Source organism: Agelaius tricolor, unplaced genomic scaffold, assembly GCF_023055355.1.
Source record: "Agelaius tricolor isolate 1412-34295 unplaced genomic scaffold, bAgeTri1.0.p SCAF_68, whole genome shotgun sequence".
Lineage (NCBI taxonomy): Eukaryota > Metazoa > Chordata > Aves > Passeriformes > Icteridae > Agelaius > Agelaius tricolor.
The window spans coordinates 958,841-985,000 of record NW_027269328.1 but is presented as its reverse complement, the minus strand read 5'-3'; the positions used below and the strand labels follow the sequence as shown (position 1 = coordinate 985,000).

At 52.0% G+C, this 26,160-nt stretch overlaps 1 protein-coding gene across 5 annotated transcripts in view; it reads left to right on the top strand.

Moving 5' to 3' along the window:
• Positions 1–26,160, top strand: part of OTOF (otoferlin) — a 117,597-nt gene that overhangs the window by 78,900 nt on the left and 12,537 nt on the right. For 3 of the 5 annotated variants that reach the window (XR_011676851.1, XM_071417158.1, XM_071417160.1), the window contains 17 exons: positions 419–608; positions 3,379–3,503; positions 4,003–4,137; positions 5,615–5,776; positions 6,736–6,855; positions 8,725–8,886; positions 9,961–10,123; positions 12,909–13,039; positions 13,730–13,759; positions 14,506–14,661; positions 15,618–15,684; positions 18,028–18,170; positions 19,584–19,718; positions 19,835–19,972; positions 22,253–22,380; positions 23,620–23,790; positions 24,441–24,601. Coding sequence is in view for 4 of the 5 variants with exons in the window: in XM_071417158.1 (XP_071273259.1) it covers positions 419–608; positions 3,379–3,503; positions 4,003–4,137; positions 5,615–5,776; positions 6,736–6,855; positions 8,725–8,886; positions 9,961–10,123; positions 12,909–13,039; positions 13,730–13,759; positions 14,506–14,661; positions 15,618–15,684; positions 18,028–18,170; positions 19,584–19,718; positions 19,835–19,972; positions 22,253–22,380; positions 23,620–23,790; positions 24,441–24,601 (2,317 nt within the window). In the remaining variant the exon portion in view is untranslated. The remainder of the gene's footprint in view (positions 1–418; positions 609–3,378; positions 3,504–4,002; positions 4,138–5,614; positions 5,777–6,735; positions 6,856–8,724; positions 8,887–9,960; positions 10,124–12,908; positions 13,040–13,729; positions 13,760–14,505; positions 14,662–15,617; positions 15,685–18,027; positions 18,171–19,583; positions 19,719–19,834; positions 19,973–22,252; positions 22,381–23,619; positions 23,791–24,440; positions 24,602–26,160) is intronic. The other 2 variants (XM_071417161.1, XM_071417159.1) reach the window with 1 other exon arrangement.

Here is a 26,160-nt window from a genome sequence, read left to right as displayed (position 1 = left end):
ATTGGGATGGTGGAATTTTATCAGCCACGCAGTGACACCCACTGGCTCATTAACAGAAGATAATTAATAATTAATGGCCCATGAACAGAAGAGATCTCCCGGAGGGAGGGTTGGTTGTGGAAGAGATAAAGAAAACTGCCCGACAAACAGAGGAGAACTGCCCCACCTCTGACAGATGGAAAATAGAATGCACACCCCCAGCCACACCTTGCACTTCCAACCTAAGACACTTTGAAAATGGAAACCACGGTGAGAAGAGGACAATGCCTGAGTCAGAGCAGTGTCACGATCCCGAAGGATCCCTGGGTTTAAGGAGCAGCAGCACAATGCCCCAAAGAGGCTGGGCGCTCCAAGACAGGTCTGTCTGTCTGTCCATGTTCCTGATATCCGTGTGAACTCTTCCATTCCTTGTGCTCAGCTTCCCGGGAAGAGGGGCTTTGGCCCTGCTGGCTGGACGGTCCAGGCCAAGATGGAGATCTACCTGTGGCTGGGCCTCAACAAGCAGCGCAAGGACTTCCTCAGCGGCCTCCCCTGTGGGTTCGAGGAGAAGAAAACACCCCGAGGACAAAACCTGCCCTCCTTCCCACCCATCAGCCTCCTGTACACCAGTAAGGAGTTCCCATGGGGTGGAGGGGGCGGGAGGGAGCCTGGCTGGGCACCTCCTGCTCCAAGGGCTTCCAGGAGCTAAGGGGGACGTTGTTCCAGGTGTCCCATGAGAGATGGGGGTGGGAATTGTGTCCCTTCATCCCAGTCCTGTTCGGAGTTTTTTGTGGTACACACAACACAAGCGGGATGCCAAGGAAATTCCATATCCATTTGGGATTCGTGCTTTGAGTTGAAATCCTTCAGCCATGAGCAAATCCAGGCTCCTGAGATGTGCCTTGGATGGGCTCTGTCCTGGTTTAGGGCAAATTTGGGAACTTCCAAAGTGGTTTTCTCTAGAAAGCAGATTTAAGCAGGCACTCCCCCAGTCAGTTCGGGAAAATATTTCCTTGGAGAAAAGTGGGAAAAAACCCCTTTATTTAACAGGCAAAGCATGCACCAGCGCACTATCAAACAATAAAACCTCTCACTGCTCTGAAGAGATGACAGACTCAGAAAGTCCCTCTGTGGGCTGTAGCTCAGCTCACTCAGTCCCTTATCAGTCCCTTATCAGTCCCACCAGTGCTGGAAATGCCACGGCCTAGATCTGGCCTGGTGGGCCACAGGTGGAGCTGCTGGTGCTCTTCTGGTGTTCAGTCCAGAGCAGGTGTCCTGGTTCAGGGCAAATTTGGGAGAGAACCCCCAAAGGGGTTCCTCTAGAAAGCAGATTCAATCAGCTCCTCCCCCAACTGGTTTAGGAAAAATATCTCCTTGGAGGAAAAGTGGATAAAACCTGTTTATTAAACAATAAAACCCGAACAATATTTAACAGTAAAACCTCTTGTCACTCCAAAAGAGATGACAGACTCAGAAAGTCCCTCCATGGACTGTAGCTCAGCTCACTCAGTCTCTTATCAGTCCCTTATCAGACCCACCAGCACTGGAAATGCCGTGGCCCGGACCCGGCCTGGTGGGCCACAGGTGGAGCTGCTGGTGCTCTTCTGGTGTTCAGTCCAGGTTTAAACAGGTCCAAAGAAAAGGAGGAAAAAAACCCAAACCATGGTCCAGAGAACTTCTTTGCCTCAGCTAGCTAAAACTAACTGAAAGCGAAGGAGAGCTCTGTCCCGCTGTCTGTCCATCCGCAGACAACGCAGTCCAGGAGCAGGAATGTGGAGGAGTGAGTGCAGTGTCTGAAAACAAACTGTGAGCTTCTTCTCCCCCTGCTTCACTCTCAGAACCAATCCTAAAGGTGCAAAAATTATTTCTGGGCCAAGCAGATGAATGGGGATACTGAGTCGTTAAAACCAAAAATCGTGGACAAAGATTCCCTAACTAGTCGAAGTTAGAAAGTGGTGTGTTTATTATGACAGCAGGCAGCAAGGGGGTCGTCCCTGAAATGTGTGACTGCACCCCACAAGGATTTTTGCCTTCTATTTATTTCCCAAATTAATGCATATGCACAACCCCAGCACCTCCCATCCCCGCTTTCTACTAAAATGAGGTTATTAGTCCTCCACGCGTGCACAATTCTTCTCCTGAATTGGGTCAGTGGTCCCGAATTGGGTCAGTGGTCCCAGGGATGAAGTCAGGAAAGTCTTTCTCAGGTCTCTGTGACCCTCTGGCACGATCCAAGGCCCCCTGCTTCATGATGGATTGACACAGAGTCCAGGTGCTGGGCATTTTCTACTAGTTTCAATATAGTAAGAGCTGAAATGAGAAATGAGGGACTGCAGGCAGCTCTTCAAAATGCAGTTTATTGTATCCAAGATGTCACAGCAGTCCAGGGTCATGGGTGGCAGAGCTGTGCCTACAGCTGTCAGCTGCAGCTGCAGACAAACCTGGAGTCCTGCATCCCTCATTGAGGCTCTTACTAATGGTGCCACATGTTGGGTGCCACTGTTAAAGCTTAAATGAGAGATGTGGGACTGCAGGCAGCTCTCCAAAATGCAGTTTATTCCATCCAGGATGTCACAGCAGTCCAGGGCTGTGGGTGACAGAGCCGTGCCTACAGCTGTCAGCTCCAGCTGTGGGCAGGCCTGGAGACCCTTTAATTTTGGCTACAAATGCATTATTATATATTTTTCTTTGCAGAGCATCTTAATACAGTAGAACCAATCTATACCTTAACTTTTACCTATAGCCTATCGTAACTACTGTAATTACCATATTCATGTTACTATTCTCCAATTACTAAAAGTTAGTACATTACAGTTTAAGCTATAAGTTGTTTCTCAGTTTTCTTGCAGTGGAAAATTCTGAGACCCTTTTTCTACATTGGCAGTCTTGTTTGCCTGTGCTATTTTTCTGCTTGGTAAAAACATCTTCTTGTTTGGGGTGGGTTTATCCTTTGCTTTAAGCCATAAAAACCCCTTCTAACTCACACACCCTTTGCCTCCTTGGTTATCCAGTCAGACTGGCTCAGCAATTCTTTTCTTCTATATCAAAACTTGCTTCCATCTCTATTCCTTCTTCAGGTTCTATATTAAAAAATCTTTCTGCCAAGCTCCCATATCTGTGAGACTTTCCTGTCAAACTTTCACCTTTCCCAACACAGTATGTTCCTAAAATGGTTCGCCTTCTACAAATAAGCTCATAATATAACAATTACCTTTAGCTAAAGCATCTAATAATCATTAACCTATCATTGGTGCATCTAACCTCAACATGAACTGGTTGTAACCCTCCAGCTAAAATCTTAACCCTTTAAAATCATGATTCAACACAAGCATCTTATGGACAGGATCCCAGAGGCCATCCCAAGCCATCCCAAGCCATCCCACTCCCTCTCTCTTCCAGAGAAACAGGTGTTCCAGCTGCGAGCCCACATGTACCAAGCCAGGAGTTTGTTTGCAGCCGACAGCAGTGGCCTCTCGGACCCCTTTGCTCGGGTCTTCTTCATCTCCCAGAGCCAGTGCACCGAGGTGAGCATTCCTGGGATTCCTGGGGGCGTGGGGATGGCCGGCTCTGCACGTTCCCGTGGCACAGATCCCATAAATGAGGATCAGGCTGGTCCTGGGCTCCTGCAGTGGGAGAGCAGCTCTGGAGCTGGGCATTGACTGTTTCCAGGAGCCCATTCCCAGTATGTGTCCCACGTCCCAGTGACTGCAATTCCCCATGATTCTCCATGATTCCTTGTGATTCCTGGTGATTTCCTGCTGGTTTAGGCAGAATTGGGTCATGTTAAAGTGATTTTTCAGCCTCCCCTTCCCAGTCTGAGGGTTGCCAAGCTTTGGGAAGCCTGGACACTGGGAATAACCCAGCTCTGCTCATCTGCTATTGGATTGTTTTCCTCAGAGGAATCCCTGGGCGATTCCCAACACCTCCCTGATCGAAAAAACCACACAGCAGCCCCACCTGCCACCCTTTCCCAGGACCCTGGGTCCATTCCTGGAGCAGTAGGAATCTCTCCCATTCCCCCAGGTTCTCAACGAGACCCTGTGCCCAACCTGGGACCAGCTCCTGGTGTTCGACAACGTGGAGCTGTACGGGGAAGCTCACGAGATGCGGGATGACCCCCCCATCATCGTCATCGAGATCTACGACCAGGACACCGTGGTGAGAAAATCCCAGGGGATTGTGCGTGGTTTGGATGCCGGGGTCTCTCCAGATTTGGAGGCAGAGGATTTGGGGAGCTTTTTTTTCCTGATCCTTGGAGAATGGTCCTTCCAAATCTCCAGCGGGGCCTCTGCCGCTCATAAAGCTCAGATGTGTCTTGTTTTTGGAGAGGGAAGAAAGAGGCTGTAGCCAAGGAGAGTTTCCATTTGGGAAAACTTCTCATCCCTGGCCTCCTTGCTGTCCCAGCCTTCAGCTGTCCCAAACCTCCTTCAGGAAGTCCTGACTGAGTTTTCCCTGAGCTTTGGCATCCCAAGGCCAGAGCATTGATCCCATTCCTGTTCCGACCACGACGGGGAGAATTGCAGGGCTAATTTTGGAATTTCCATGTTGGATCCCCAGCCCCAAATGCTCTTGTGGAAAACCACAGGGTTAAATTCGGAATTCTCACGTTGGATCCCCAACCCCAAGTGCTCCTGGAGAGAACCATGGAGTTAAATTTTGAATTCTCACGTTGGATCCCCAACCCTAAGTGCTCTCGGGGAGAACCATGGGGCTGAATTTGGAATTCTTATGTTGGATCCCCAACCCCAAGTGTTCTTGAGGAGAACCACAGGGCTAATTTTGGAATTCTCATGTTGGAACCCCAACCTCAAGTGCTCCTGGGGAGAATCACAGGGTTAGTCTTGGAATTCCCATGTTGGACCCTGAACCCCAAGTGCTCCTGGAGAGAACCATGGGGCTAATTTTGGAATTCCCATGTCAGATCCCCAACTCCAAGTGTTCTTGAGGAGAACCATGGGGCTAATCTTGGAATTCCCATGTTGGACCCTGAACCCCAAGTGCTCCTGGAGAGAACCATGGGGCTAAATTTGGAATTCTTATGTTGGATCCCCAACCCCAAGTGTTCTTGAGGAGAACCACGGGACTGAATTTGGAATTCTCATGTTGGATCCCCAACCCTAAGTGCTCTCGGGGAGAACCATGGGGCTAATCTTGGAATTCTCATGTTGGAACCCCAACCCCAAGTGCTCCTGGAGAGAACTATGGGGCTAAATTTGGAATTCCCACATCAGATCCCCAACTCCAAGTGTCATTGAGGAGAACCACAGGGCTAAATTTGGAATTCTCATGTTGGATCCCCTACTCCCAAGTGCTCCTGGGGAGAACCACAGGGCTAAATTTGGAATTCCCATGTTGGATCCCCTACTCCCAAGTGCTCCTGGGGAGAACCACAGGGCTAAATTTGGAATTCCCATGTTGGATCCCCGAACCCCAAGTGCTCCAGGAGAGAATCAGGGGGCTAAATTTGGAATTCTCATGTTGGATTCCGAACCTCAAATGCTCCTGGAGAGAACCATGGGGCTAATCTTGGCATTCCCATGTTGGATCCCCAACCCCAAGAGCTCCCGAGGAAAATCACAGGGTTAGTCTTGGAATTCTCATGTTGGATCCCCAACCCCAAGGGCTCTTTCCCTAGGGAAAAGCCGACTTCATGGGCCGGACGTTCGCCAAGCCGGTGGTGAAGATGTCGGACGAGGAGTACTGCCCGCCGCGCTTCCCGCCGCAGCTGGAATATTACCAGATCTACCGCGGCAACGCCACGGCCGGGGACCTGCTGGCCGCCTTCGAGCTGCTCCAGGTGCCAGCTGGACAAAGGGAGGGAAAGAATGGATGCGGGCTTGGAAGGGAGAGGGGATTAATTTATGGAGAACTGGGGAGCTGGGAATAACCGGGAATAGCGGCTTCCTCACCTGGTCGTTGGTCTGCTGAACCCTTGTAGTTTCTCTTGGATGGATCAACCACTAGCTGTTCATCAAAGACACCTGGGAGTGTCCAAGGCCAGGTGGGATGGGGCTTGGAGCAGCCTGGAAAGGTGGAATTTGTCCCTGGCCATGGCAGGGGTTGAGATTCAATGATCTTTAAAGTCTCTCCCAGCACAAACCATGATTCATAGTCTGGGGCAGTACCAGAGTTAAATTCTTCCACTTTTGTACCTCGTGCTCCATCTGCTGAAATACTTTTCCCACCTCATTTATCTGCCAGGGCAGGTGCTCATCCAAGCCCCTTTTCTCCCAGTTTTCCTTGGACTGGGGGAATGGCTCACATGGGATATTTGATCTTTACTGACCCCTGGGCTGGAAACAGGACCTTAAACCTGCTCCTGGGCTGAGCTCTGGGACCACATCTCCGTTTCCTCACAGACAGCCCAGCAGATGCAATTCCAGGGTGGAACAGCCCTGGGATGGGCTGCATTGTGGGCTGAGAAGTTTGGATTGCTCTGGGGACTGTTCTGTGTGGAAGGACAGCAATCCCAAGCCCCTTCTGCTCCTGTGTTTTCCACTTCCCAAAGAACCTTCCCTGGGCTCTCAGCCCTCTGAGACACCCCAGATCCAGCAACTGGGGCCAGATCCAGCTGAGACACAGCCCAGCTCCCTCTGGAATTTGTCCCTGCCCATGGCAGGGGTGGGAATGAGCCGATCTTTGAGGTCCCTTCCAACCCAAGCCAATCTGCGGTTCCACAGTTCTGTGAGAAGGACCAAAAACTGCTTCCCAGCAGCTCAGAGGAGCAGATCCTAACCCGTGCTCCACCTCTTCCAGATCGGCCCTGGGGGTAAATCAGACCTGCCCCCCATCGACGGCCCCACGGACATGGACCGAGGTCCCATCCTGCCGGTGCCTCTGGGAATTCGGCCGGTGCTGAGCAGATACAGAGTGGAGGTAACCAATGTCCACGTGGAGCGTTGTGGGGCAGGAAAACATCTCCAAGGGTGTTGGAAGGGCAGGAGCGAGTCGGGAGCCAAGGATCTGTCCGTGGTGACCAGACTGGGAACCAGACTGCAATATCCCTAAAAAAACCAGGGAATTGGATCATTCCTTGCTGTCAAACCTGGGCAGGACAGCGAGTGAGCAGCACCTGGGCTGAGATGCAGCTCAGGGAATGTTAGAGATGGACAGGGAGCTGGATCATCTGCTCCCAAAGCAATCCCATAGCTCAGGTGTTCGGTATCCCATCAACCTCAGGCAACGAGGATGGGATGCCTCTCAAGTATCCATGGATATCTAAAGGGGGATTTTGTATCCAAAATAGTGTGGGGACAACCCAGGGCAGTGCCCATCCCCTGTGCTGGCACTGCTGGGGCACCTCCAGTGCTGGGGGCAGCTCTGGGCCCCTCCTGACACGAGAGACCTGCAGGGGCTGGAGCTGGGCAGGGAATGGAGCCCCAGGAGGGGCTGAGGGAGCTGGGCAGGGAATGGAGCCCCAGGAGGGGCTGAGGGAGCTGGGCAGGGGCTCAGCCTGGAGAAAAGGAGGCTCAGGGGTGTGACCGTGTTCACAGGGGTCCCAGGATGAGGGAAGAGATGAGGATCTGACTCCATGTTTCAGGAAGGCTTGATTTATTATTTTATGATATATACTACATTAAAATAATACTTAAAGAATAGAAGAAAGGATTTCATCAGAAGGCTGGCTAAGAATAGAAAAGGAATAGAATGATAAGAAAGGCTTCTGTCTCAGACAGAGACTCTGAGCCAGCTGACTGTGACTGGCCATTAAGTAGAAACAATCACATGAGACCAATCACAGATGCGCCTGTTGCATTCCACAGCAGCAGATAACCATTGGTTACATTTTGTTCCTGAGGCCTCTCAGCTTCTCAGGAAAAAAAATCCTAAGGAAAGGATTTTTCATATAATGTGTCTGTGACACAGGGGGGCCCTTGTGGCTCTGCACAAGTCCCTGCCAGGAGGGCACAGCCAGGGGGGGTCGGGCTCTGCTCCCAGGGAACAGGGACAGGACAAGGGGAAATGGCCTCAGGCTGGGCCAGGGCAGGCTCAGGGTGGGCACCAGGAGGAATTTCTGCATGGAAAGGGGGCTCAGGCCTTGGCAGGGGCTGCCCAGGGAGGTTTGGGGTGCCCATCCCTGCAGGTGTCGCCTGGATGTGGCACTGAGTGCCCTGGGCTGGGGACAAGGTGGGGACTGGGCACAGGTGGGACTCAATGATCCTGGAGGGCTTTTCCAAATGCTTCCATGGTTTTGTGATGTGTCCCCTGGAGGTCCTGGGGGTCAGCCGTGGCCCAGGCAATGCCCACAGGGATGTTCAGGGCACATCTCTGCCCTGGGTGAAAGTGTCTTTGCTCAGGTGAGACTGACCAGGTCTCCACAGGGACTTCGGCTCCTGGCTTTCCACACATTTGCATCACAATAAACATTCCTCACAATTTTAACACAGCCGTGGGAAAAATCTCAGTTTTGGGGAATTTTTGGGTGGTGGCAGTCTGTTATCCCAGGTAGGGACAGGGAAGTTTCCCCAGTGACACTGATCCCATTGGGGTGGATCCAGAGCCACCACAGACGGACAGAGCTGGACTCCCAGGGCAGGAAAAGGCCAGGAAAGGAGAAAGGCAGGAAAATGCCGAGGGCAGAGGGCTGGAGACCTTGGGCTGCAGCGTGTCAGGAGGAGATACCTCAGGGACCCACCCCTGCCCTGTGATGACATCGGCAGTGAGATCCCTTTCCACAGAGAACTCCATGTGAGAGGGATCATCCCTCTCACATTCACATGCTCCCTCCTCCTCCTCCTGCCCTAGATCTTGTTCTGGGGGCTCAGGGACCTGAAGAGAGTGAACCTGGCCCAGGTGGACAGACCCCGTGTGGACATCGAGTGTGCTGGGAAGGGCGTCCAGTCTGCCCTGATCCAGAACTACAAGAAAAACCCCAACTTCAGCACTTTGGTCAAGTGGTTCGAGGTGGTGAGTGTGGCCCCTTCCCTCTGATCCCTCAGCTGGAATCTGGAATTTCTGAAGCCCCCCATGGCTCCAAACCCTTTTCTCCACTTTTCCCAAAACAATGGAGCACACGGACGCCATTCCTTCACCTGAGGGCTCCCAAGCCACATTTTGCTGGAGCAGCTTTGGACTTCTTTCTCCAGCATGATTCCAGTTCTAGTCCCTACTGGCCTTCCCTAGCATGATCCCATTCCTAATCCCTACTGCCCTTCCCAGCATGATCCCATTCCTAACCCCTACTCCCCAGTACAATCCCATTCCTAATCTTTACTGTTTTTCCCAGCATGATCTCCTTCCTAATCCCTACCAGCCTTCCCAGTATGATCCCATTCCTAACCCCTACCGCCCTTCCCAGCATGATCCCATTCCTAATCCCTACTCCCCAGTATGATCCCATTCCTAATCTCTACTGTTTTTCCCAGTATGATCTCATTCCTAATCCCGACCATCCTTTCCAGCATGATCCCATTCCTAATCCCTACTGTCCTTCCCAGCACGATCCCATTCCTAATCCCTACTCCCCATCATGATTTCATTCCTAATCCCTACTGTTATTCCCAGCATGATCCCATTCCTAATCCCTACTGCCCTGCCCAGCATGATCCCATTCCTAATCCCTACTGCTCTTTCTGGTGTGATCCCATTCCTAATCCCTACCAGCCTTCTCAGTCTGATCCTATTCCTAATCCCTACTGGTTTTCCCAGGAGGATCGCATTCCTAATCCCTACTGCCCTTCACAGTCTAATTCCAGTTCTGGTCCCTTCTGGTTTTCCCAGTATGATCCCATTCCTAATCCCTACTCCCCAGCACGATCCCATTCCTAATCCCTACTTCCCTTCCCAGCACGATCCCATTCCTAATCCCTTCTCCCCATCATGATTCCATTCCGAATCCCTACTGCCCTTCCCAGCATGATCCCATTCCTAACCCCTTCCGTTTTTCCCAGGACGATCCCATTCCCAATCCCCCCTGCCCTTCCCAAACCCAAACCCAGCCACTCCCACTCCCCGGTGAGCACCCCCTGCCCTGCTCCCCAGGACCTTCCTGAGAACGAGCTGCTGCACCCGCCCCTGAACATCCGCGTGGTCGACTGCCGCGCCTTCGGCCGCTACACCCTGGTGGGCTCTCACACCGTCAGCTCCCTCCGCAAGTTCATCTACCGCCCGCCCGACAAGAAAGCCCAGCAGTGGAACATGGCAGGTACCAGGATTGGGACACGGGGATCCGCTCTGGGACAGCCACGGGGAGAAGAGGGAGCTGGGATGGGCTGTGGGACCGTGAGATGGTTGGCTGACCCGCAGAAATTATGGTTTGGGGTGCAGAACTCCAAGGAAAACCCCAAGTTCAGCACTTTGGTGGTTCCAAGTGGTGTGTGGATGTCCCTAAAAAATTTTTGTAAAAGTGAAAAGCAAATAGGACTTTTAGTCTTTTGATCTTCAAATTATTGTTTATTTTTCTCTTATTAAAAATTCTATACACTATTTATATGTACACTGTATATTATATATCTACTTATGTGCATATATCTATTTATCTATACACTATATATTTATATGCACTATTTACAAGTTAGTATATTAAAAAAACCACTAAAAGTTACAAAACACACAAATTTAAAGTGTTTTAGAACTATTTTATTTAATTAATTCTTAAAGCATACTTTATTTCTACAAATAACTAATTATTTGTTTACCTACACAACATCTACATTGTGATTCTTTCTAACCAATCACCTCATACTTCCAACACTATAAAAAAAAAGAATAAATTTAAAACAAAAAAAGAGATCAAACAACACCCCAAATCCTTCATCTTTTCTCCTACCCACCTCCATACTAAAACCCCAAAACTCTAAGTTTTTCACCCTATAATAGACTATCTATTTTACACACCTATAAATTCCTACTATCCATTTTACTCTCTCGCAAATTCCAATTAATCCCAAAGTCTTAGAAACTTTCTCCATAAACAAAGATTAAAACCAGCGTTCTCATAAAATCAAAACAAACAAAAAATATTCCCTATATCCTAAGCTCCAACAAGGTTCACCTCCAACATCTCTGTAGCTTCGAGTCCCCAGATGTTCCTCAGGACTGGGGCAGGATTTGGCCACACTCAGTCCCCGTGGTGGCTGTAAAGAGCAGAGGTCCAGGCCCCTCCAACCCCAACAACCCCAGTCCATCAGCACCCACAGGAAAACCCATCCCAGACCCACCTCCCACCCATGCCAGCAGCCGAGGGCTTGGGAACCTTGGGAATTAGTCCTCTCCTCCCAGTTTTGGGGTTGGAGGCTGGGCGAGATTCCCATAGAGATGTCTGGTTCATACTGCCCTTCCCAGCAGGATCCCATTCCTAATCCCTACTGCCCAGCACGATCCCATTCCTAATCCCTACTGCCCTTCCCAGTAAAATCCCATTCCCAATCCTTACTGCCCTTCCCAGCAGGATCCCATTCCCAATCCCTACTGCCCAGCAGGATCCCATTCCTAATCCCTACTGCCCTTCCCAGTAAAATCCCATTCCTAATCCCTACTGCCATTCCCAGCAGGATCCCATTCCTAATCCCTACTCTCCAGCAAAATCCCATTCCTAATCCCTACTGCCCAACATGATCCCATTCCTAATCCCTACTGTCCTTCCCAGCAGGATCCCATTCCTAATGCCTACTGCCCAGCACGATCCCATTCCTAATCCTTACTGCCCTTCCCAGTAAAATCCCATTCCTAATCCCTACTGTTATTCCCAGTAGGATCCCATTCCTAATCCCTACTCTCCAACACAATCCCATTCCTAATCCCTACTGTCCTTCCCAGCATGATCCCATTCCTAATCCCTACTGCCCTTCCCAGTAAAATCCCATTCCCAATCCTTACTGCCCTTCCCAGAAGGATCCCATTCCTAATCCTTACTGCCCTTCCCAGCATGATTCCATTCCTAATCCCTACTGCCCAGCACGATCCCATTCCTAATCCCTACTGCCCAGCACGATCCCATTCCTAATCCCTACTGACCCTTCCTACTATGGTCCCTTTCCTAATCCCTACTGCCCTTTCCAGCACAATCCCATTCCTAATCCTTACTGGTCTCCCCAGCATGATCCCATTCCTAATTCATGCTCCCCTTCCCAGCATGATCCCATTCCTAATCCCTACTGCCCTTCCCAGCAGTATCCCATTCCTAATCCCTACCAGCCTTTTCAATCTTATCCCATTCCTAATCCCTACTGCCCTTCCCAGCACGATCCCATTCCTAATTCCTAACCCCGGACCAGGGGTTGTGTCCAAGCCAGCAGAGGCTTTCAGGACAATCTCCTCTGCCTCTTCTCCTCGGGACATTTCCTGCTTATCCTCCCCCTTCCTTTGCTCTTTGGTGGGATTTTGGTCCTGCTGAAGGCTCCGTGCCCATTTCCACTGCTCCAAACAAGGTGGTCCCACTGCGCTCCGGCCTAAATCCTGTGGGATCTCACCTGAACTCAGTTCCTAGCCTGAATCCTGTAGGATCTCATTTGAAATCTTGGTTCTCAGCCTGAATCCTGTGGGATCTCACTTGAAATCTTGGTTTCCAGACTGAATCCTATAGGATCTCAACTGAACTCTCAGTTCCCAGCCTGAATCCTGCAGGATCTCACTGGAGCTCTCAGTTCTCGGCCTGAATCCAGTAGGATCTCTCCTGAGTTCTCAATTTCTGGCCTGAATCCTATAGGATCTCAACTAAACTCTTGTTTCCCAGCCTGAGTCCTGTGGGACCTCACCTGAAATCAGGTTCCCAGCCTCAATCCTGTAGGATCTCACCTGAATTCTCACTTTCTGGCCTGAATCCTGCCGAATCTCAACTAAACACTCAGTTCCTAGCCTGAATTCTGTAGGATCTCAACTCAGCTCTAAATTTCTGGCCTGAATCTTGTAGGCTCTCACCTGAACTGTCGGTTTCCCCTCTCCACTGTCCCCTCTCCCTTGTTCTTTCCCCTTTTCTGTCCTCTGTCCAGCCAAACACCTCAACGGCTACCTGGCCATGACCAGCAGGGCCCACCGCTCTCGCCCCACAGGGGAGATCGTGGTCAACATGGAACCCGAGGTCCCCATCAAGAAGATGGACACGATGGTGAAGCTGGAAGCTGTGAGTATCCCTGTGGCAGCACCTCTTTCCTCATGGAATTGCCGATTTCTGAGGGATTTCAGCCAGAACTGGGGGGGCAGCGTGTCCCAGCGGTGTCACACTCAATGCGCCCGTTTTTGTGCCCAGAATGGGAATTTCAACTCCTTTTCCCACCCTGCTGCTCCAGAGCTTCTTCCACAAAAACAGGTTCTTGACAAGGTGGGCTGGAGCCCCTCTGGAGCCAGGCTGGGAGAGCTGGGGGTGCTCACCTGGAGAGGAGGAGGAGCCAGGGAGAACTCAGAGCCCCTGGCAGGGCCTGAAGGGGCTCCAGGAGAGCTGCAGAGGGACTGGGGACAAGGCCTGCAGGGACAGGAGCCAGGGAATGGCTCCCAGTGCCAGAGGGCAGGGCTGGATGGGATCTTGGGAATGAGGAATTGTGCCCTGGCAGGGTGGAGAGGGGCTGGGATGGAATTCCCAGAGCAGCTGGGGCTTCCCCTGGATCCCTGAAAGTGTCCAAAGCCAGATTGGGTGGGGCTGGGAGCAAGCTGGGACAGTGGGAGGTGTCCCTGCCCACGACAGGGGGTGGGATGAGGTGAACTTTAAGGTCTCTTCCCACCCAAACCACCCTGGAAATGATGATTTGCACTCAGCTGAGGGTGCATCCTTAACCTGCTCTCCCTCTCCCTGTTCCCTTCCATCCCGGGGCGGCAGAATTCCGACGCAGTGGTGAAGGTGGATGTGGTAAGTGATGGATCTCCTCTGCATCCCTGCTCCCAACTCCCTGCTCCCTCTCCAGCCCTTCCGTGCCACCTCTGATGGACCAGGCACCCTCCCCAGCCCGAGCCAGGCAGGGACATCGCCCCTCTGTCCCACAACAGAGACACAGCAGCGCTGTCCCCTCGAGGGATGCGGCAGTGGCCTCATTCCTGCAGTTTTGGGGAGCTCTTTTGGGCCAGGGCTCCTCATGCCAGCTGTCCCAGGACAGGGGGAGGGATGCTGGATATTCCCACCACAACCAGGTAGCAGCTGGGGAAGGTTCCTTTGCTCCACCAAGGGCACCCAAGGCGCTTTGCTGGGCGCAGTTTGACTCTTGCCATGGAAGATTCCAGAGATGTAGCCCGGGAAATGCACGGATAAATAGGATGATGGGAATGGGGAGGTGTTGTGGGACTGACCCATCTCTGGAAGCATCCAAGGCCAGGTTAGATGGGGCTTGGAATGACCTGGAATGGTGGAAGGTGTCAGGATTGGAATTGGACGAGCTTTAAGGTCCCTTCCCACCCAAACCATTCTGTGATTCTGGCACTTCCTCCAAAACCTTGGTCACCCTTGGGTGTTCTGTGGCTGTAAAAGGGAGAAAGTTCACGAGGCCCCCAAAGCCTGGGGGGGTTCTCCCTCTTCAGTTGCTTCACTTTTGTCCTTCCAGAAACAATTCCCTCTCACCTGATCCCTCCCCTTCCCTGTCTGTGCTTCCCTTGTCCCTTCAGACCGAGGAAGAGAAGGAGAAAAAGAAGAAGAAGAAGAAAGGAGGAGGAGGAGGAGGAGGAGGAGGAGGCGGGGAGGAAGTGGAGGAGGAGGAGCCGGACGAGAGCATGTTGGACTGGTGGTCCAAGTACTTCGCTTCCATCGAGACAATGAAGGAGGTGGGTGAGGACCAGCGGGGAGGGGCACCCAGGGGAGATGGTTCCTTTCCTGAGAGGTCTCCCCTAATTCCAGCTCCTTCCAAATCCTTGGGGCTGTGCTTCATTAGGTGTGGAAACCCCCCCTTCCTGAGGATCTTCCTGATGGGGATACCCCAAAAAAGTTCAGTGCCAGGATGGAGAGATGAACGGGACTTTTGGTTTTTTTCGGTCTTCAGGTCGTTGTTTATTTTTCTCTTATCAAAAGTTCAGCACGCCATCGACATCTCAGACTTAGCATACAAGGAGAAAGGCACCAAAAGTCACAAGACACACAGGTTCAAGGTCTTTTAAGGCTATTTTGTCCAATTAACTCTCAGGACGTATTTTATTCCTACCTTTCTACCAATAATTAGTTATTTGTCTGTTCATGCAACACCTGCATTGCGGCTCTTTCTAACCAATCACTCTGTGCCACCAGCACTGCAGAAAAGGGAGTAGATGAAGAGCAAGAAGGAGATCAGACAATGCCCAAAATCCTCCATCTTGTCTCCTACCCACCTCCACACTAAAAACCCAAAACTCTGAAATTTTTCGCCCCGTGACAAACTGCGCTATTATCTATTTCACACACTCGTAGATTCCAATCCACCCCACAGTCCTGGAAGCTTTTTCCATGGACAAAGGTTAAAACCAGTGCTCTCCTGGGGATCAGGACTTCTCAGGACAGGCAGGGAAACATTCCCTGTGCCCTGGGTTCCAGCAGTTACGGAATCCCAAAATTGTTCATGCTGGAAAAGCCCTTGGAGACCATCGAGTCCGACCATTCCCCGGCGCTGCCGAGGCCACCACTCTGTCCCCAAGTGCCACATCCACGTGGCTTCAGATCCTCCCTAGGGATGGGAACCCCACCACTGCCCCGGGCAGCTTTTCCAGGAAAAGATTGTTCCTGATATCCAGTGGTTTCCTGTCTCCCCCAGCAACTCCGGCAGCAGGAAGCGGCCGCGGCAGAAGCAGAGGAGAAGGAGGAGATGGAGGTTGGAGAGGGTAAGGCTGGGAGGGAGAGAGGGAACACGGCAGGGAAAGGTGGGACCAGAATTCCTCTTGGTGCTTTGGGAAGCACACATCCCTTTGGGAACCTGCCTCAGCTCTCCAGACAAACCAGACACTCCCAGCGTGTTGTGTTTTCCCAAAAATGGTCGATTTTTGTGGGTTTTTGCAGGGCTTTTCCCTGCATGTTGAACTCTTTGTCTGCTGTCCTAATGTGGGCAGTGAAGACAAATACACAATTTAGGGCAAGTTTTCTCATTTAACTTATCAATTTATATAATTTTATACATTATATATTATTTTTCACATGTTATTATTTTATCAAATCACAAGATTAATGATGCCCTAAATGTGTTTTTCTCTGAAGGAAGTCGGATCTCTAGGTCAGGTGGGCTTCTGACCTTGCCTAAATTTGGGGCATACTCATTTTGTCCCAAAAATTTTGCCAGCCAAGAATCCTGGGAGTGCTTGGTCAAGGGTGACTTTGTCCATCTGGCCATGCCACCAGCAGGGCTGGGAGGGGTATCCCTGAGGAATTCCACCCTTGCTCTCCATGTGCTCCATGTCCCCGTCGCAGGAGGTTGTTGTTGTTGTGCCCAGGTGATGCAAAACCCTTCAGCTCAGTAAAATTCTGAGCATGGTTTCTTTTGGATGATCAATTTTTGTATCCCAGGAAAAATCCAGCCTAATATCCAGCCTAAATTTCCCTTGGTGCATCTCAAGGCTGCGTCCTCTGGGTTCTGCCAGTGCTGCCTGGAGAAAGAGCCCAGAATTTTGTATCCCGAGGTCTGGTCTTGCTGAGCTTGGAGACAGCTCTGAGCAGGTTCTTCTGGGCTGGCACTGGTGTCCTCTGGGGTTTTATTTCTTTTTAGAATGATCCATTTCCCTTGGCTCTCCCACTCCTTCCCCCTTTCCTCATCCGTGTTTTTCCGTCTGTCTGTCTGTCCCCATCACCGGGTAATGTCCAGCCCTCATGAAAGCCGGCAGAGGCACCAAAGGACAGGGATTGCAGAGGTGGGAAGCAGTTTCCTTTGAATCCACCTTTTCCAGCAGCCTCTTTCCAGCTCTCCGTGGCTGGTGGTTGCTCCAAATGAGACTCTGGTGACCTGTGGGGTTCTGGACAATCTGAGGGCAGCAGCATCAAACATTGCCCCCTCTGCTTTCCCAGGCTGGGGTTCCAAACGCTCCCCAGGCTCCATAGAGCAGGAGAAGTCTCTGGTAGGAGGAAGAAAATTCTCAAAATTCACAGAATGACCAGGTTGGAAGAGACCTTAAAGATCGAGTCCAACCCAGCCCAAACACCTCAGCTAAACCCCGGCACCCAGTGCCACATCCAGGCTTCTAAACACATCCAGGGATGGTGACCCCACCACGTCCCTGGTCCCTGGGAATTCCCAAAATTCCCACATTTCACAGAATTCACAGAATCACTGGGTTGGAAGAGACCTTCAAGATGATCGAGTCCAACCCATCCCCAACACCTCAACTCAACCCTGGCCCCCAGTGCCACATCCAGGCTTTGTTAAACACACCCAGGCATGGGGACTCCACCACCTCCCTGGGCAGAACATTCCAGAACTTTATCACCCTTTCTGTACAGAACTTTTTCCTGATATCCAGCCTAAATTGCCCTTGGTGCAGCTCGAGGCTGTGTGCTCTGGTTGTGTCAGTGCTGCTGGAGAAAGAGCCCAGCCCCAGCTGAGCACAGGCACCTTTCAGGGGGTGTGGGGGGTGATGGGGGCACCCCTGAGTCTCCTTCTCTCCATGGCACCCTCAGCTCCCTCAGGGCTTCCTCACAGGGTTTGTGTTCCCAGCCCCTCTCCAGCCTCGTTTCCCCCTCTGGACACATTCAAGGATCTCTTGGGAACGTCCTTCCCAACCTGAGGGGCCAGAGCTGGACCCAGCACTCGAGGTGTGCCCTCAGCAGTGCTGAGCACAGGGGCACAGTGACCTCCCTGCTCCTGCTGGCCACACCATTCCTGCTGTGGGCAGGACCAGGTTTTCTCACTGCTGTCAGAGGGCTCTGTCCATGTTTTGTAGTCCTCCAAGTGATTCCTGCTCAGGTCAGCCCTGGAATTCCCTGCACAGAGATCTCCGGGCTGCTGGAGACGCTGCGATCCAGAGCCAAGGAAAGACAGGGCAGGGCTGGGATGGGATTTGCTGGCAGCTTTCATGCTCCTCCTCTTTGAAGTGCCTTATCCAAGCCCCACCACATCTCCCCCACCTCTCCTGACCCTCATTTCCATCCTTCCCTTCCCTCCCTCCTTTCCATCTCCTCCCTCTGCACTGTTCCCCCCCGGACTCAGAGTGATGACAAACTTGGTGACTCTCCCATGAAAGGCTCTAAGGCCCAGGTGAAGAACAAGGACAAGGACAAGGACAAAGACAAGTCCAAGGCACCCAAAGATGACAAGAAAAAGAAGCAGCAGCCAGTCCCTGAGCTCCCCGAGAAGAAGAACAAGCAGAAGATTGATGAACTCAAGGTACTGGGGGGTGCTTCTGAGGAAGTACCTAATTGTGGGGATTATGTGCCTTGGGACATCTCTCCCTAGGGATTTATCTTGGGATGAGGCTTCCCAGCCTCTCTCCATAGCTGGAGGTCATGAGCAAAGAGGTTGTCCTGGGCTAGGCTCATCCCTGGGGCAGCCTGGAGGTGTCCCAGCTCCAAGGGAGTGTTTTCCTGCTGGCCCAGCCAGGATTCAGGATAGCCGTGGGCTCTGGTTCAGTGATCCCAAGGATTTCTCAGGATTCATGTCACCTGTGCTTCTGGGGTTCAGATGGGGTTTAGACCTGGATCTTGCACAGAGGGGGAGTGTCCTGGTTTAGGGCAAATTTGGAGGAGAATTTCCAAATTAGGGCCCCTCCAGTAAGCAAACCCACACGGCCCCTCCCCACAACCGGTTCGGGAAGGATTCCTCGGAGAGGAGTGGAAAGAACCTGTTTATTTACCAGGCACAGCACCCCCAGCACACAAAATGAACAATACTGGATGACACCGGTCTGAAAAGAGATGACAAATCCAGAAAGTCTCTCTTGGGGGATGGTTGCTCTGTTCTCAGTCCCTCCAGTGCTGGGGCAGCTGCTGCAGCCACAAGGTGCAAACACTCGGTGTTTCCCAGGTCCCAGTCTGGAGCAGGTTCGAAATGGTCAGAAAAAGGAAAGGAGAAACAGTCCAGGAAGAAATTTGGACAGTTTAGCTAAACTAGCTAATGAGCAAAAGCAAGCAGAAGCGAAGCAAGCAAGAGCGAGAGAGAGCAAAGCGAAAAGCAAAAGCAGAAAAAGCCAAAAGCTGCAGTGTCTGTGTCCCGCCAGGCTGATAAGAAAACCAAAACAAAACTTTCCCTCTTCAGAGCCAGTCTAAAAGGCACAGAACAGAATATCCAACATTAACAGAACACATGGATGGGGATACAAGCACCATAACGTCACCCTAGGACAGGGAGCAATGGCCCCACCCATTGCTCCAAAATTCCCTTTTTCCAACCCAGTAATGCTGGAGATCCTTCTCCTTCCTTGAAAAATTTACCACTGGGAGCTGAGGTGTTCACAGATTCCCAGGATCACTGAGGCTGGAAAAGCCCTCCCAGCCCATCCAGTCCCAGCTGTGCCTGATCCCCACCTTGTCCCCAGCCCAGGGCACTCAGTGCCACATCCAGGTGACACCTGCAGGGATGGGCACCCCAAACCTCCCTGGGCAGCGCCTGCCAAGGCCTGAGCCCCCTTTCCATGAGGAAATTATTCCCAATATCCCATCTGAACCTTCCTGGCACAGCTTGAGGCCGTTTCCTCTTGTCCCACCCCTCGTTCTGAGCCAATCGAGTACTCCCCACATCTTTTGCTCACTTTTGTTTTTATCCCAAATTCCCTCCTTTAAACATTTTTTTTTTTCATCTCAGGTCTTCAACAAAGAGCTGGAATCAGAGTTTGACAACTTTGAGGATTGGCTGCACACCTTCAACCTGCTCCGGGGGAAGATTGGGGACAACGACGACAACGCCACGGAGGAGGAGCGGATCGTGGGGAGGTTCAAGGTGAGTGGTTAGGAATTCTGGCCAGGATTTTTGGGGAGGGCGTTTTGGGATGGGTTCACCTCCACGGAGGCCCTGGGCAGCAGGACTCAGCTGGTCCATACCCTCCCTCGCACCAGGGCTCCATGTGTGTCTACAAAGTGCCGCTCCCCGACGACATCAGCAAGGAGGCAGGGTATGACCCCACTTTCGGGATGTTCCAGGGGATCCCCAGCAACGACCCCATCAACGTGCTGGTCCGAGTCTACATCGTGCGGGTGAGTGGGAATTCGGGGTGTGGCAGGTGGGATCTGGCACTCCCTTCCACCCGGAGCTGGTCCTGGTGCCGTAGGGATGGTGGGATTCAGTTCCAGCACTCCAGGACTGATGCCGTGGGAAGGCTGAGCTGGAACAGAGACTGGACAAGAGCTAAGGAATAAAACAAGGATTTATTGAAAGGATCTCCTCCATGGATCCACCTTGGGCAGCACAAGATGAACCAAAATGGTCCCAGAATGCAGAACTGCTCACGGGGTCTGTCACTGTGATCAGTTCTGCTCCATTTGCATCTTGCAGTTCATGGTCCATTCCAGCTTTAGCCCATGCAGTCCCACCCTGCTTGTTTTTCTCTCTTCATTCCACGTTGCTTGTGCTCTTGGGGCTGAGATTTGGATCATTTGTCCCTGGTGCCCAGCTGGAGCAGGAATTGTTTTGTCTCCCTGCTCTGTGCACAGAGCTCACCATCCCATAATATGAAGCCCAGACCCAGACACCAAAGCAGCACAGAATGTGAAAAATAGAAAAGCTCAAACCTGAGGCATCACCAGTGCTTCAGGACCCTGGATGCAGCTTGAGGACTGAAGCAGCTCCTTGGTTTGGGTGGGAAGGAAGGGTTGAGAATGGAATGGTTTGGGTGGGAAGGGACCTAAAAGTCTGTCCTGCTCCACCGGCTGCCGTGGTCAGGGACATCTCCCACTGTCCCAATTTGTTCAGGGACATCCCAGGATATCCAGACCCAACACTGTCTCCAGGGCTGTGTGCTCCCAGCACTGGGAGCAGGACAGATCCAAGCTCCTGCCAGATCCAGAGACCTCTCTCCAACAGGTGGGATGGACTGGTGCTCAGGGTGGCGTGTCCTGGTGCTCAATTCCCATGGATAGTTTGGATCAGCCTGCAGTGTGAGGTGTTGGTTCCTTCCACAGCCACGTCACCACCCTGGCGATGGTTCAGGATGGGAGAGAAAGGGAGAAAAAAGGCGGAATGGGATCTGGTAGGATGGAGGAGATCCTTGTGAAGGACATGACACCTCCTTGAACACCCATTCCATGATCGGTGACGTGATCCAGCCAACGCACATTTTCCCTCTATACGTGGAATGTGCTCTGGGAAGAATCACTTCCTGACCCCTGAACTGGCCATCCCCCTGTCCCTAAGCATGGAATTCTGCAGCCAGGCACTTGGGAGGGATCTCCATCCTGCTGGAAGCTGCCCTTTGCCACCACCTTGTCCCAGTGTGTTACAAACAGAACCTACTTTGGGCTCCGTTTCCCACCAGCCTGGTTCTCCATCCAGAGCTGCTTCCCACTGGGATGTGGAGTCTCCCACCCATCACCAGGCTGGAACAGCAGACACCAGCTTGGTCAACCAGCCCCAAAACCAGCCAGGACTGGGTGGATGTGTTCCCATCTGCTGCTCTGCCATGCTTGGAGCTGGGACTGGAGAGTTTGGGGGTCCTCACCCCTCTCTGGGAGAACCCACCATGGAGAGGACACAAGAGGAAGGCAGTGGATGTCTCGGCATCTTGGCCAGGTTTTTGCTGGGGGTGTTTCCTTACAGTCTCCTCCTCGTCATCTTTCTTGCCTCGGGTGAGATTCCAAAGGTCACTGTGGTGACCTCTCAGGACAAAGCCAGTTCCAAACTCTCCCTAAACTAGGACAGAGATTTACATGAGTCAGGAATATTCCCATTTTAATCCAAGACACCGTTTCATCCCCATTTCAGTCCAAGACACTCTGTTTAGGGACTGAAGCAGCCGGGTGCTCTCACGGTGTAGGAATGTGATGGAGCGACCGAATTATCCTTTGTCTGCTGAAAAAGGAAAAAAGCCCAGAAATTTCTCTCCCACTTTGGTACAAAAGACACCTCATAGGACCTTTGGGACTTGAACCTCAAACCTGGGGTTGCCAATTGCACAGAGGCCAAGAGGTCCCACCTAGGTAATTCACTAGGAAAAGAAGAGAACAAAGGAAATAATCGCTTTTGTGGGGTATTTTAGCAGGAGCAAGAACCTCTTGCCCCTGGCTCGGGCTTATCTCTGAAAGAGCTTTGTTATTTTGCCTTTTATTAAACCTTTTTCTATTTCCAACACTGCCTCAGAGGCCATCCTGCTGATTTTATGCCATTCTAGGTAGCTGAGCTGTCTCGGGTGTGATGGCTTCTCTGAGAGCTCATAAGACCTGGCTCAAAGAGAAACCCATCCTCAGGGGTGGAGAATGGGTCCATCCCTGAATCCTTGGCTGCTGTGGGCAGCGCTGACCCGTCCCATCTGTTCCCTGCAGGCCACGGACCTCCACCCAGCTGACATCAACGGGAAGGCCGACCCCTACATCGCCATCAAGCTGGGCAAGACGGACATCAAGGACAAGGAGAACTACATCTCCAAGCAGCTGAACCCTGTTTTTGGGAAGTAAGTCTGCGCCTGGAGCTGCCAAGCTGAGCCCAAGCTTGCCAGCCCTCAGACCTGCAGCTGAGGTGTCCCATGGCTGCTCCTTGAGCTGGGTTTATCTTTATTTATTTAGCTTTATTATTTATTTATGGGATTTATCCCACAGTGTGGGTGTCCTTCCAGGATGTCCTCCTTTGCCAGTGTGTGGTCAGCACAGCACCAGGTGTTTAAGAGATGAACCTGAAATTGATCTTATCAAGGTGAAACACCCGCTTAGGAATCATTAGACCTAAATTTGAGTGAGAATAAGACACAAACTCAGTGTCTTGGTTTGGAAGGACAGGAGTCTGCTAAGGAAGGCAGGAGCCTCCCCTGAAATGAAGAATGTAAACCCTCCCCACCTTTCCAAATTGCTATAAATTTTAAATTAAGGGGCTCTCAGGCAAAAAATATGGGAGCAGGAAATAACAGTTCTTTAATAGGGAAGAAAATAAAAGAATAAAATAAACAATGCAGTGCACTGGAACAACACTGCCAGAGTCAGAACCCAACCTGACACCCTGTGGGTCAGGGTGTGGGCAGCATCCCACTGGAAATGAGGCTCAGCCCTCCTGCAGTGTCAGGGGTGGCTCTGCTGGAGCAGGGATCCTGGAGAAAAACGATGTAGTCTTCTCCCGAAGATCCAGTGGGAGAAGAGGCAGCTGCTGTTCCTCTGGGGAATCCAGTGGAGAAGTCGTGCTGGTGTTCCAGAATCTCCAGATTATATCTGGGTAGCAATGCTTGGCTCCTCCCTCTGGGCAGAGCTGTACTGGTGTTCCAGAATCTCAGATTATATCTGGGTAGGAATGCTTGGCTCCTCCCTCTGGGTGGAGCATCTCACAACAGGATGTTATAGTTCTTATCAGCCGTGCAGTGACATTCCATGGCTGTTATCAGCAGGTGTCCCCTCCCGAGGGAGGAGTGATTGTGGTCACTCAGAGAGATAGATAAGGCAAACTGCTCACTTGACAAAAGACAGCTGCCGTACAGATGGTGATAGAACACATCTTGCCTTGCAAACTCAGTTTCAGGGGTGTTGGGACATCCAGGTCAAGGGTTTTCCCTCCTGTCGAGGGCTGGTGGTTGAGTTTAACCCCACCTCAGACGTCCTGCAGCGATGGATGCGGACGGAACGCCGTCCATGGGCTGGAGCAGACACACCTCTGTCCTGAGTGGCAGCCAGAACCCGCAGCAGCTTTTCTCTGCTTCCCCCAATCCCAGATCCTTCGACATCGAGGCCACCTTCCCCATGGAGTCCATGCTGACCGTGGCTGTGTACGACTGGGACTTGGTGGGCACTGATGACCTCATTGGGGAGACCAAGATCGACCTGGAGAATCGCTTCTACAGCAAGCACCGGGCTACCTGCGGCGTGTCCCAGACCTACTCCATGTATGGAAAAAGCCTTTCCTGCTTTTTTTAGGGAAGGTTCAGGGATCTGAACCTTCTACAGGGATTGGAGAGAGGCAAGAGGAAAAAGCCTTTCCTGCCCCACCTCACACCTGGACCCTCCTCTGTGTCACCTCCCACCCAGGGATCCCACAGGATTCTCCCCCCTTGGCTGCCTGCTGATCCTGGAATGATTTGTTTTGGGAAAAACTTCAGGCTGTCCAATCCTGCAAGGGGGGCAGGGATGAATGGAGGAGCCTGTGCTATGCCTGGTTTTGTCACCAGGGTTAGGGAGGGTGGAATGTGTCGTCAGGAGCCCAGGGCAGGAGGGAGGGACTGGAGGGACTGGTGGGAGAGGGGTGAGGTCAGGGCTGAAACGGGAGCAGAGCAAACAGGGCGATGCCGAGCATCAGGAATCAAGCGGGATGCACTGGGAATTCCAGGCCTGGGCCAAAGTTGGGTGGAAGGTGTTTGCAAAAGGGGCACAGGGGATCAAGTCCGCTCTGAGGTTTCACCTTTGCTGCCTCAAATTCTTTCCCTGGGAATTCTGGGTGCTTCGTGGTGCAGTGGGGGTTTTTTTCCTGGCAAAAGGGAAAAAAAAATTCTTTGTCCTCACAACTTTTTTTTGTCTGATCTTGCCCTCCTGTTCCCAGTCATGGGTACAACACCTGGCGTGACCCCATGAAGCCCTCCCAAATCCTGTCCAAGCTGTGCAAAGAGGGGAAAGTGGATGGGCCGCACTTTGGGCCGGGGGGAAGAGTGAAAGTTGCCAACAGGGTCTTCACCGGCCCCACGGAGATCGAGGATGAAAATGGTACGGCCCTGTGGGATCATCCCGTGGGATGGAGGTTCTGGAGCAGACCAGGGGTCTGGGGGGTCTCCTCATCACCCAGGGTTGGAATCTCAGAGTAGTTTGAATCATGGAGTGGTTTGAAGTGGACCTTTGAAGGTCGCCCAGTCCAACTCCCCCCCAGAAGTGTGAGATGGGTGCATCACCCAGCCCTGCAGGCACCATCCCAGTATAGACCAGTCACGGAGTCCTACAGACCTTCTCCAGACCAGAGGGCTCCTCTTGGAACCACTCAAGGACATCCACGGACACCCAAAGCTGCCTCTGGAAATGCCCTCCAAGCAGTCATGTCCCAAGAGCCATGGAGACACCTCCAGCATTTAGGGAATTGTTGTCCATGGGAATGCATTCCCAAAAAATGGGAGATGGGGGTTGTGTCCCAGCACACTCATGTGCACCCAAGAAAGAGGGAAATAGTCCAGGAGGGGTGAAGGAAAGAAGGAAAATGTGGTCAGTGGACATAGGATTGGTTCAGACAGGGAAAAATGAATGGGGATCTGAACCTTCTACAGGGATTGGAGAGAGGCAAGAGGAGTTAGGAAGTGCTGGCTGAGGGACAAAGTGTTCCCAAGGGATGGAGAGGATGAGGCAGTTCTGCACCTTGGGACAGTTCTGCAACCCCTGTGACAAAGTCTTCCCAAGGGATGGAGAGGATGAGGCAGTTCCACATCTTGGGGGACAGTTCTACACCTTGGGACAAAGTCTTCCCAATAGATGGAGAGGAAGAGGCAGTTCTGCACCTTAGGACAGTTCTGCACCCTTGGGAACACTTTGTCCCAAGGGAATGAGAGGATGAGGCAGTTCTGCACCTTGGGACAAAGTGTTTACAAGGAATGGGGAAGATGAGGCAGTTCTGCACCTTGGGACAGTTCTGCACCCTTGGGAACACCTTGTCCCAAAGGATGGAGAGGATGAGGCATTTCTGCACCTTGGAACAGTTCTGCAATCTCTGGGACAAAGTGTTCCCAAAGGATGGAGGGGATGAGGCAGTTCTACTTCTTGGGGAACAGTTCTGCACCCTTAGGAACACTTTGTCCCAAGGGATGGGGAGGAAGAGGCAGTTTTGCAACCCTTGGGACAAAGTGTTCCCAAAGGATGGAGGGGATGAGGCAGTTCTGCACCTTGGGACAGTTCTGAGACCCTTGTGACAAAGTGTTCCCAAGAGATGGAGAAGATGAGGCAGTTCTGCACCCTGGAAGAGTTCTGCAACCCCTGGGACAAAGCGTTCCCAAGAGATGGAGAGGATGAGGCAGTTCTACTTCTTGGAGAACAGTTCTGCACCCTTGGGAACACTTTGTCCCAAGGGGTGGGGAGGAAGAGGCAGTTTTGCAACCCTTGGGACAAAGTGTTCCCAAGGGATGGAGAGGAAGAGGCAGTTCCACATCTTGGGGGACAGTTCTGCACCTTGGGACAAAGTGTTCCCAAGGGATGGAGAGGGTGAGGCAGTTCTGCACCTTGGGACAGTTCTGAGACCCTTGGGAAAAAGTGTTCCCAAGGGATGGAGAGGGTGAGGCAGCTCTGCA